Here is a 12,078-nt window from a genome sequence, read left to right on the forward strand (position 1 = left end):
AGGAAGAAATGCAGCATTTTGGCTCGGCATATTCGACTATTATAAGGAAAATCGTATGATTTAGGGCTTATACAGAATGAAATTGTTCTACAATCGGAAGATTTCAAAATTTTCTCTTCTTTTGCTTTATCTATTGTTTGGATGGGGAATTCTGGGTTCTTTACAGGAAAATAGTGTTAAATTCTCAGAAAATATTTTAAAGGTTTGTAGAGATTATCGGAGATTGAAGCAGGAACAACAAATGTTGTTATTAACTTGGATAAATGAGATTTTGGAAAACAAATCAATTGCATTTAATATACGTTATAATTTGAAAAAATGTAAGAAATCTTTACGTGATAGTTTGAACAAAAAAGATTCGATAAGGGATAGACTGGTTAAATTTTTTTTTGAAAGAAGAATAAAGGACTATGAAGAAGAGTGTAGACAACTCACCAAAGCAAAAGATCCATTAAAAATTGGGAAAGAAGAACTCGAGGAACTCCAAAGGTTTACTGAGGAAGCTAATACAGATTCTGAATCAAAACAAAACAATTACTATCCTCAAAGATTCGAAAATGGCATTTATAATAATTTTTTGAGTAATTCCAATACGATAGAAAACTTCATATTCGATTTACTGAATAATCAACCCCAAAGCTCCGAACCTAATGAAACTTCGGAGATAATCAATTATATTTTGCCTTATGATTCATATAGTAATTACCTTAACGATGATGGAATTCCAATAATTATGGAAACAGAAAATTTCATATTGAAACATGATTCTCTTTTGCTCTTAGTTCCATTAAAAGTTCCTATGCATATGAATTATGTGAGAATGCCATTACCAGAGTTAGAACCACAGCCAGAAGATATTCAGATAGATTATTCTATTACTTTAATGAAAGATCCAATTATAGCAATTAATAGAATATACAAAGATGAATCAGAGCATAGCACTAAAAGCTTAAATTCCGCGGCTGAAAATGAGATTGTCGACGAGAAATTGGATATACTTGATTTCTCTGAATCTTCTGATATAATTTCAGAATCAGAATTCACCGATTTTGGGTCCCTCAACCTACATAGCGTAGTAAACGAAAAAAACAAAAAGAGAAGACGTAAAACTGAGTCAATATTAGATGGGCTAAATAGATCAGATGAGAGAGATGGTATAAATTTTGGAAGCCAAGAGTCGGCCCTAAACGAATTGGCTATTAATGTAGGCCTCCGACCAACTTCGGATCAAGATACTGTAAGCTCAGATAACAGCGAATACACAGGACCAGAAAGTGAATCTTCAGGAACTGAAGAGTATGGATCTCAAAGTGAGAGTGCCAGTACAGACAGAGATTATGAAGATGATCAGGACAGCTTCCAAGAGTCTGCAAATGATAGCAGTATCTCAGAAAGTCAAGATAGTTCTATCCAATACGACAGAGATTACGAAAGTGAATAATTTTATAAGCATAAACTGACAAATAAATCATTAATACAAATTTTTATTAAAAAAAACATTCAACTTTTTTTATATTTTTAATTAGGTACTAAACATGTTAATTGGATTTATATATTTTCAACTTTACCGCCATCAAAATCTATATGTTAATTATAATATTTTATTGTAAGTGCAAGTTAGTGGAAATCATGGTATCTGAATATAATTATCAAGTAATTAATAATAGGTATACTTCAACCGCTGTCTATATATTTATTTAGGTATTATTAATTAACTGGTTACTTAATGCATAACATACGTATCAAAAGCCATTAAAAATTATTAGGTAGGTAGAGGGGCGGTAAAAATTACTGTACTCTCGAAGGCCTTTATTTTAAATACTAAATAATATCGGTATTATTCAGAAGATTTTTTTTGCAGTTTATTTAGTAGAAACAAATTTTGATCAAGCCACTATTGAATATGAAGTTCACAAACTTTTTTGTCCCTATTTTTATCTTTGTTGCATTGTTCTCTACTATAGAGTCCAGGAAAGCCAAAAAAATTACCCCAATTACATTTTATACAACTAAAGAGCTCGATAGTAACCATTTGGTTAGATCAGTCCTCGTATTTTCTGGTGTCGCGTTTTCTGAAACTAGGTTCAAGAAGGATTCAGTATCTCAAAAAGAACTTTTTGCAGAGATTTCAAAGTCAGGATTTTTGGCACCATCTATCCCAATGATTTCCGATACCGCAAAGGGCGTTAAATATATCAGCACTACTGAGGCTGCTATAAACTATATCGTTTTATCCTATAACAAAGAATTATTTTCAAGTAATTTATTGTTGCATTCTATTTCAATCCAGCTCTCATCAATAGTGAAAAATTACATTAAGAAAACCATTAAGATCCTTAATGTTTCTAAGACATTGGATTGTTCGATGCTTCTAGATATTGCAAACATTCGTAATACTTTAAAAGTTTTGAATGACTCATTTAAGTCCTCGAAGTTCACTTACTTTACTGGAGAAAAGGTTTCATACATTGATATAGTAATTTACACCTTAGTTCTCTTTATTGAGAATGTATCCCCAGGATGCGTTATATCTAACTACGATGGTCTCAGAGATCTTGCTTATAATATAAGTTTCATTCCTCAGATTTACAGATTCGAGAGTAGTTCTTACTTCCATTCATTATTAGTGCCCGGTACTCAAGTTTTCGCTAAACGCATTAATTTTGCTCTCGGTAGCTCGAAGTTCCTATCTTTGGCAAGTTAAACTAACGAGATCACTCCTTTTAACCAGAACTCCAATTGTAGATAATTTTTTGGTGAAGATTAATTGGAAGTTATTCTATTTTGTATTGATAAATTACATTAGTTCTTTTGGGCAGTTTAGTAGTTCTAAATTTATTTAGTATTTGACTTTTATTTACATTCAAATTCCCTCCATTTCTTTAAAACCAATTTTTAAGAATCGGATTTTAAGATGAAATTTAGAATTAATTGAAAAAAAATAGTTTTGGAAAAATTTTAGAGATTTTCTTACAAATCTGATTATTAATATATATATAATCTACCTAGATCCAGAGTAGAAGTGGGAAACATTTTTTAATTCAATGGTGTTTTTGTGTGTTTTGATTCTTTGTTTTTAACAGTCTGAAAAAAAAAATATATATATACAATTTAATACTAGATTAAATTAATTTGTTGAGTTAAACTCACACATTCAGATATCTCAGGAAGAACGTCGTTACTGTTTATTATAGTCTGGACAGCTGTTTCAATAACTCCTTTTGGAATTGGGGTAATTACCAAACCTTTATACATGGCCTAGTTGATTAAAAAAAATTCAGATAAACATCGAATAAATTAATAATTATAAGTTCTCTTACCTTTGAAATATTAATTAATTTCTGTTCTTCAAATAAAATTTTATTTACGCCTTTCAGAGGTTGTGATCTTAGATACCATTTATTGTCTCTTCTAGCAGCTTTAAAAATATGATCAAAACTTGGCCACATTTTCATCTTCCTCACTTGCGAGCAAAACTCAGAAACCCCGCTTTGATCAATGATATCACAAGTTACAGAATTGTTTCGGCTTTCTTCAAGCACACATGCACAATATTCATCTATTTTGGATCTTTCTTCTATATTTGTATCTTTCCTTAAAAGTCCTTTATTTTGTGTATTTGACATATCATGATCATTCTGGAAGATCACTGCATCCTGCTGGTCTGCCATTCTATGTAATAAATTTACATACACTGAATTAAATCGCTGGTTATACCTTTAATTTAAGACAATCATTAATTATTCTAATAAACAGAACTTGATTATTCTATAACTATGAAACTAGAGACTTGGCGCGGGCGCCTTGTATTATTATTAGTCATGCAACTTGCATGTATGCAGGAAAAAAAGTATGATTATAAAGAAGATTGCATGTTTCTAATAGAGTGATAAGCCTCCTTCATTAGTGAAGTAAAAGAGACAGACCCGTCTTCATCACTTCTTCTAAGAAGAGTATCCATGGAGACAGAAATGGGTATTCCGTAATATTTGAGGTATTGTCTAATAGCATTGCCAGAAGTTTCACCGGCAGCACACCTTTTAAGTTGAAATTGTAAGGCACTAGGCATAGTTACAGTAGTTCTATGATAGTTAAAAAGTTGCTTCCCTCTTATTTTTGCTCGTTCTTCGTCGGAGTCCATATCATTAATAACAAAATCAAATTTTGGTTTTTCTGAATGATTTGTAGATTCAGTAGAAATAATCGAACTGCACTTTCGAGTGCCATTTGAATTATCAATTTGATTACTGATTTCCAGAGAACTCTTCAAAATAGCAGATTCACTGGAATTTGGTTTATGCTTCCTCCCAAATGACTTAAAATCATTAAGAACATCATCATTAAGTGAGTCTATTGAACTTAATATCTTTCCATACCCCTTTTTACAACACTCAATAATCTTTTGAGTATTTTTCTCATTAGTATTTTCGTGTGTTATAGGATTATAAATGTTCTCTATAGGAATTCTACTTGGCTGGGGAACCAAGTAATCAGGCCTATACTTTCTTAAAGAATCAACATCGTTAATAAATAATGAACAAATAGCATCTCTGAAAGATAATGTTCTGCTTGGGCCTTTATTAGCAACCTGTAGTAGAAATTCTCTTGGAATTTGTTCTATCCCAATATCTTTCTTCATATGCATTATAAAGTCCTCATCAGATAGCATACATCTATTCCACATTGCATATAATTTTCTGAAATCATCCAATTTATCAGAAGGAAGAGCTCTCAAGTAAGGAAGTTTTTCTTCTTGTTTTTCTGAATCCTTTTCTTCTGAAAAATCTTTTTTATTTATTTCAAATATGCTGCTTTGTCTATTTTTATTACTATATTTACTTGCTGACTCTAATGCTGGGGGATACAAGTCTTCTAAAAACATTTTTGGGCACCTTACTGAATACTTTACATGATCTTTTTCTAAAGAAGATCTTTGTATTTGAGTTACCATAATAGTACTTTCGTTATATGGATTTTTTACCAATATTGTTGACTCTATTCTATCAACATCTAAATATAAAGGTTTACAGTTAACATACTTATCCTCCGTTATTTGAACCAAACTCATTATTGAAGTTATTATAGGAGATGTTACGTTACATCTATCTTCAGAATCCACTGTTATACCCCAAATATTATCTTCTTGTCTCAAATATTCATCCGTCTCTTTAATTGAATTACAAAACTTTTCTGCTGTCACAATTCCATTATGAAATTTATCATACTTTTTTAAAACACTAACAAAAGCTCTTTTAAAGAGATTTGCTGCCTCCAACCCTAATTCATCTGTAAAGTTTATCCTAATCTTCTTACTAACACTTTCTTTGTTGTGTAAATACATTTATTCAACTAGAAAATTATCCATCAATTATTAACCTTATTAAAAATTTTTAAATATTGTATAGCACTGCATATATTGTGTGCATAAATGAACAAATATAAGCTTATTATTAATTTTCTATAACTGATATCTAACTTCAGCTTAGTATTCTCTCTACCTATCCTTTTCCCTTGATAACTTATTAAACTTCTCCTTAAATCTTATTTCAATTTTTATCAATTTAGCGTACATGTCGTAAAATTCCATTATTTTAACATTTTTTTAAGTTTTCGTCATTTTGTGTGTGTGCAACATTCTTTATGTATACTAAATTGTTTATATATTTTTTTGCCTAAATAAATCTTCCGCAATTAGTTTGTTTACTATTTCCATTCAATTTCCAATATGAATCAAACCATTTAGAGAGATTTTTGTTTCAACACATTTTCGCTCATTTTTTACAACTTTTATATATTTATTAAATTGTCATTTTCAACTAATAGTAAAACCACTAATTGTTTTGGCGCTCAAACATGCAAATATAAATATTTTTATTAATTAGGTAAGAAACCTTCAACTGTAAATCCATTGTTTTACAAAAAAAAAATCCAAATCTTTAGGTGGTTGATTTCTAGTGTCTGTATTGGATTTTTACTCCACGTTTAATTTTTTTAGTTTATTTGTTTCTTTTCACGAAGATTAAATCCTATGATTCAAATCAGTATTCAAACTTAAGTTGGCGCCATTATTATTTTTATTAAGTAGAGGAAATATATCAGAGAAAATTTAATACAGGAAATAGAACAAGGAAGGGTGAAAAACATATATATATTATATATATATATATATGTATACATATAAAAGTATATATATGTGCATATTAGATCAGGTACAAGTATAGCTCAAATATCTAAGCCAGTCAAATAGATTGGCTGTTAAATTAGGTTTCTGTTTTTTTTTCATATCAGAATATTTTAAAACCAAATAAGTGCTTTAAAAACGTGGGAACCTTAAGAAAAAACTAATTATAACGGATAAAGATACCCCTTTTTTTGGATGTATCTGTTACAATCAAGTTAGATAGTGGGGTAGGCATTTTAGCCCCATATGAGCAAACATGAAAGGCTTGAACATCCTAGAAAGTAAAGTTTTAAGAGGCGAAAATGAGGAGAATCACATGGCTATGGAAATTGATGATTCCGGTGAGAAATCTGCTTTTGACAGGGTAATAGTGGAAGCTTCTACCAAATCTACAGAGATATTTGGTAGATGTTTGGAAACTTCATTAAGGTTTCAAGAATTAAAAAATCATGGGATTGAAATAGTAAATAAATTAGAGATTCCGGAAATCAGTGTATTGAAGTTTAGATTTAAGATCCTGATACAATGCTTTAGGATGTTATCCAGAGGTTTGATCCCAGGAGAAAAGTTACTTGGAGAATTATTTGGGATGATGGACGATCTCATTATTAGAAAAGGATTTAACTTATTTCAATTTCAAGAAAAGGAAAATGCAATTGAAACTGAGTCTCAAATGTTCCTCGTTTTAAAAGATTACTTTGGTTACTCAAAGAAATTATTTAGAGACAAAATTGAAAAAACAGGAAGCTTAATAGAGGAAAGAAACAGAAAGGAAAATAAATTGGTTACTGGAGAGCTCACTCAAGTTTTTTCTGAAGTTAATTCAATTCGTATTAATCCGTTGGGATTTGCTGGACCGTTTGAAATTGAATCCAATCTGTTTGATAGATGGAACAGATACACTTCCCAAGAAAAGCAATTCTTGAGAAGCTTAAAGGATATTGATATAGAAACTAGGTTGAGAAAATATCTTGCTTTTCCACCAGATATCTCCTATAGAGCCTCACTGAATGAAAAGTTGATGAGACTTTCAAAGATTCAAAATAGAGTAAGAAATATGGTTAAGGATCAAGGAATGTATTACCAAACTTCTGAAGTTAATAGATCACATAACCAAGACCAACATAGTAACATAGAGTTAAACATGTCTCCAGTTCAAATTCAGCTTCAGGAGATAGATAATTCACAGAAACAAGATACAGACTCAAATATGAACCAATCCAAGGTTTTAAAAGATCACCAGGAAAAGTCTACGAAGGAAGAACCTAATCTCTTGCAGGAATTGATATTAGAAGGAATATCTTCAAGTGGTATATTTGTCCCGTCAAGAATAAAGGATTTCAAGACTCGAGGACATTCTATTCTTGAAGGAATAAGCCGTAAGATATCGGACTTTTGGTCATCAAAGTCCCCAACAATCCACCAATATCGGTTCCAGATAATCATAGACGGAATATCAGCTGAAAGGGAAAGAATGATCAGAGAAAAAAAAAGGAAAAAAGCTCAATTAGGGCGTCTAGCTATTAGTGCTACCAAGCAAGTAGTTTCAATTCAGTCCCAAAAACAGATTAACCTTGAAAGGAAAGAAAGAGAGAGGCTGCGTCTATTGCGAGAGAATGATCTAGAAGCTTATTTAGAGCTCGTAAAAGAGACAAAAAATAGGAGACTACAAGAGTTAATTAACCAGACTGACAGATTCTTGTTGGACATAGGACTTAGAGTGCAAGATCAAAAAATGGTGGGTTCAGAAATTGGATCTGGTCAGATAAATACAGGAGAGCGAGTTTCTGATGATCCAACGGTGAACTCTGGCATCACAGTAGACGAAATCTCAGAATTTGCAAATATCCCAAAAACTACCAGTGTAGCATCATACTACACCATGGCTCACTCAGTCACTGAAAATATTTCTGATAAACCGATGAAACTTCTGAAAGGAGGGAATCTCTTACCATATCAGGTAATAGGAGTGGAATGGATGTTGAGTTTGTATAACAACAAACTACATGGGATCTTGGCAGACGAAATGGGTCTGGGAAAGACAGTTCAAACTATTGCTTTATTAACTTATCTTTACGAACATAAAGATAACCAGGGTCCTCATCTAGTAGTAGTACCATTGTCAACTTTACCAAATTGGCAGAAAGAGTTTGAGATCTGGAGTCCAGAACTAAAAATACTTTGTTTTAAAGGGAGCAGATATGAAAGAAGATCCTTGATTTATGAAATGAGACAGGCAAAGTTTAATGTATGTTTAACCACTTTTGATTTCATAATTAGAGAAAGTGGAGCTCTGCAATCAATGCAGTGGAGACACATTATAGTGGATGAAGGTCACCGTCTAAAGAATTCAAAAAGTAAGTTTCATGTAGTACTGGCAGATTTTAGATCTGAAAATAGACTACTGCTTACCGGTACCCCACTCCAGAATAGTATAACAGAATTATGGTCTCTATTAAATTTCTTATTACCACAAGTTTTCCATTCTGTTGAAGATTTTCAAGTTTGGTTTAGTAAGCCATTTAGTGATCTTCCATCAAATGAAGCCAATTTAGAACTTTCAGAGGAAGAGAGGTTATTTGTAATTAGTAGATTACACTCTATTTTGAGGCCTTTTCTATTAAGGAGAGTGAAGTCTGATGTACTACAGGATCTTCCAGAAAAAAAAGAGTATATAGTAAGAATGGAGCTTACCCCATGGCAAAAGATTGTTTATGATCAGATAAAACAAAAGGCAGTACATTCTATGGATCTTTCTAGTGGAAAGATACAGTACAGATCAGTTAGTAATACGATTATGCAGCTTAGAAAGATAGTCAACCATCCATATCTATTTGTGGAGGAATACTTAATAGAGAATGATGATATCTTTAGAGTTAGCTGTAAATTTGAAGTATTGGATAGGATGCTCCCAAAACTTATCAGATTTCGTCACAAAGTACTGATATTTTGTCAAATGACACAATTAATGGATATTTTGGGTGACTTTTTAGATTACAGAGGTATCGAACATCATAGATTGGATGGAACGATGACGATTCAGGAAAGAAAGGAAAAGATGGATGAATTTAACTCTCCAGATTCAGAAAAGTTCGTTTTTGTATTATCAACAAGAGCTGGAGGTTTAGGTTTAAATCTTCAAGCTGCTGACACTGTGATCATTTTTGACTCAGACTGGAATCCACATCAAGATCTCCAAGCTCAAAGCAGAGCACACAGGATGGGCCAAAAGAATGAGGTTAGGGTTTTACGTTTTGTTTCTATATCAGGAGTAGAAGAATTGGTTTTAAAGCGTGCTCAGAAAAAGCTGGAGATAGACCACAAGATTATTCAGGCTGGAATGTTTAACTCAACACAAATAGAGGAGGATGAGAGGGAGGGTAGGCTTAAGGAGTTATTTGGTAAGGAGGAGTATAAGAGCGATTCCAGAGTAACGACACCTTCTGAGATTAATCGTTTCCTAGCGAGGAATGATGAGGAACTAAAAGTCTTTGAGGAAATGGACAAGAAAACTTTTGGTAGAAATATCTACCAAAAGATCCAAGATTGGAGTAGGAATATTATAAAAAAGTCAAAATTGAGTAAGAACGCTGAAGAAAGAGGTAAAGATTCTGAAGAAAATGATCAAGGAGAAGAAAAACAACTTTCCAGGAAAGATGTTGACTCGACTCTAATAAAGTACGGTCAGAATATCTCAAGGTCACCTCCAAAACCAAAGAAACCCGGAAGAAAACAGAAAATCATTCAAGAAGAGCTTGAAACTCATGAAGAATCCTTGGAAGAAGCCACATTTGAGTCTTCAAAACCTCAAGAAGTTTTAAGTTTGGAGGATAGTAAGGTTTACATTGACTGCTTGGAAAAGTCAGGGAGGATTATAAAAATGCAAGAAGTCCCAGATTGGATTGTGAGACCACCAAATGAGGTAAATGCTGAGCTTGGAATTGAGGACAACAATTTAAATGAAATTCGTGATTTGGAAAGATCAGAAAGAAAATCAAGGTGGAAGTCAAACAAAGATTATCTTTGTGTGGAGGGACTGAGTGAGAGAGCTTTTCTAAGAGTAATGGAGAAGTACGAATCAGGGGAGATTACCGACATAACTAAGGAGCTACTTAAAGAGACAAACAAAAGAAGGAGATCTCTTCCAACTCTTTCAAATTCAAACACCTCAGAATCTGTTAGCAAAGGTAATTCCCTTTCCTCAGTTTCCTCACTGAAGGGAAAAAGAAGTTCATTGAGAAACATTTCAACTTTCAAGAGACAAGATAGACAAGAAAGACGAAAATCATCAGCATACTTTTCTTCTTTATCCACAAACTCTCCTCTTCAAAACTTAAATGGGTCCTTTTCTGATAGAAGCTTGTCAAAGAAGAGGAAAATCATTTCTTTTAGTGAGGATGAAGAAAGGGAGGATGACAAAGACTTTGAAAATTTCAGCATAACCAGAAGGAATTTAAGGCGAGATGTTTCAAAAGGACGAAAACTTCGAAATAATAATTGGGAGGAAGATGAAGAAGATGAAGAAGATGAAGAAGATGATGAAGATGAGCTGGATGAGGATGGAAATGGTAATGAAGACGATGAAGACTATCTTTATAGCAATCCGAATGAAGATAGCAAAAATAACAAAAGAGACCCCACAGCTTTACAGTCTATAAAGAAAAAATATGAATCAGATTCAGTGCATCAAAAGACTACTAAAATTACTTCGAATCGCAAAAACCAACAAAAGAATAAGAGTAATGATGGCAACCAAGACAACAACCATACGATTAAGTCTGAGAAAGAGTCCAAAATTAATTCTAAAAGAAATGAAGAAGGAATTAGTTCAGACAATAATTTCATTACTTCAACAAACTATATGGAATCTCTCCCAGACACACCTGAAGCCATTGTAATTGAAAAATAATAAATTAAAAATATTTTGTGTAGGTACAATTCGTATTGCTACTTAGTCATATTTCTCGTATTTTCTTGTCAGAATTCTATCTAGCTCTTTCAGATTTAGAGAGAAAACAGAAAGTAAATCCAATTAAAGATTAAAAGAAAAAACCCGGATTTTGAAAAATTGATTACCCCTTCTTAAAAATGCATGCATATTTTATTCCCCGCCAAAACGCATGCATTTTTGATGTGGACAAATAGAATAGAATAAATAGGCAAGTAGATTCTTAAGAAATAAAATTAGAGTTCGTGCAAAATCGATTGTTTATAGTGTATTTGGTAACAAGAAATCACATAGAATTATTAATATAAATGTAATAAGACGCTCTGAAAGTGTAAAACCTCAAGTTTTTTTTTCATCAATACTTGCAGTAAATGTATTTGCATGCACTTGGGTTATTTAGAACAAGAAAAGTAAAGAAAATTCGTATGAAAATTTTCATAATTAATTAATAAAAGAAGATAGGTGAAAATGATAAAAAGAAGGATAAAATACACAGAAATAGAAGTCTCAGGTATGTATATAGAACTTAATTGGGAAAAAAATAAAAAGTGATATTCATTCAATTACTAAATTTGTATTTTTCAGATTTAAGTGATTCCGATAGTTGTGGGTCTGATGATGAGGCAATTTTGGACAAATACTGTCCAATTGCAAGTAAAAACAAACCAGTTTATGTTCAATATGTAGATATATTGAGTTATAGTACATTGTTATTTTTCGCTTCTATATTATTATATGTAAGTTTGAATTCTTTCTAATTTAAGATAATTCAATCATTTTGTCAGTATTCAACAGGCTATGATATATTCCTGGCACTTGCATCCCTTGGCCTTATTGGCAATGTACTTAGCCTCGGAATGCTTCATTTTTGGTAACTTTCTTAGAGATTGGTTGATTTTTCATCTCCTGAGCTTTTTTTATCCTCAATGTGAATTCATCTTCCTAGTTA

The 12,078-nt window shown here is 32.0% G+C and overlaps 6 protein-coding genes across 6 annotated transcripts; 4 read left to right on the forward strand and 2 right to left on the reverse strand.

Annotated features, from left to right (window-relative positions):
* Positions 1 to 76: 76 nt before the first annotated feature.
* Positions 77 to 1,441, forward strand: cubi_00694 (uncharacterized protein; the record flags this gene model as incomplete). Its single annotated transcript, XM_029017707.1, has 1 exon — positions 77 to 1,441. The coding sequence occupies one exon, from the start codon at positions 77 to 79 to the stop codon at positions 1,439 to 1,441; it is 1,365 nt and encodes a 454-aa protein (XP_028873505.1).
* Positions 1,442 to 1,903: 462 nt separating this feature from the next.
* On the forward strand, positions 1,904 to 2,704 carry cubi_00695 (uncharacterized protein; the record flags this gene model as incomplete). The annotated part of the gene is made up of 1 exon (XM_029017708.1): positions 1,904 to 2,704. The coding sequence occupies one exon, from the start codon at positions 1,904 to 1,906 to the stop codon at positions 2,702 to 2,704; it is 801 nt and encodes a 266-aa protein (XP_028873506.1).
* Positions 2,705 to 3,117: 413 nt separating this feature from the next.
* Positions 3,118 to 3,671, reverse strand: cubi_00696 (uncharacterized protein; the record flags this gene model as incomplete). The annotated part of the gene is made up of 2 exons (XM_029017709.1): positions 3,118 to 3,258; positions 3,321 to 3,671. The coding sequence occupies 2 exons, from the start codon at positions 3,669 to 3,671 to the stop codon at positions 3,118 to 3,120; spliced, it is 492 nt and encodes a 163-aa protein (XP_028873507.1).
* A 185-nt stretch (positions 3,672 to 3,856) lies between these two features.
* cubi_00697 (uncharacterized protein) lies at positions 3,857 to 5,341 on the reverse strand (the record flags this gene model as incomplete). The annotated part of the gene is made up of 1 exon (XM_029017710.1): positions 3,857 to 5,341. The coding sequence occupies one exon, from the start codon at positions 5,339 to 5,341 to the stop codon at positions 3,857 to 3,859; it is 1,485 nt and encodes a 494-aa protein (XP_028873508.1).
* Positions 5,342 to 6,437: 1,096 nt separating this feature from the next.
* On the forward strand, positions 6,438 to 11,090 carry cubi_00698 (SWI SNF related transcriptional regulator ATPase; the record flags this gene model as incomplete). Its single annotated transcript, XM_029017711.1, has 1 exon — positions 6,438 to 11,090. One exon carries the CDS (start codon positions 6,438 to 6,440, stop codon positions 11,088 to 11,090), a length of 4,653 nt encoding a protein of 1,550 aa, XP_028873509.1.
* Positions 11,091 to 11,597: 507 nt separating this feature from the next.
* On the forward strand, positions 11,598 to 11,887 carry cubi_00699 (uncharacterized protein; the record flags this gene model as incomplete). Its single annotated transcript, XM_029017712.1, has 2 exons — positions 11,598 to 11,640; positions 11,715 to 11,887. The coding sequence occupies 2 exons, from the start codon at positions 11,598 to 11,600 to the stop codon at positions 11,885 to 11,887; spliced, it is 216 nt and encodes a 71-aa protein (XP_028873510.1).
* Positions 11,888 to 12,078: the final 191 nt, after the last annotated feature.

The sequence above is a fragment of the Cryptosporidium ubiquitum genome, assembly GCF_001865345.1.
Source record: "Cryptosporidium ubiquitum isolate 39726 chromosome Unknown contig_7, whole genome shotgun sequence".
Classification (NCBI taxonomy): Eukaryota; Apicomplexa; class Conoidasida; order Eucoccidiorida; family Cryptosporidiidae; genus Cryptosporidium; species Cryptosporidium ubiquitum.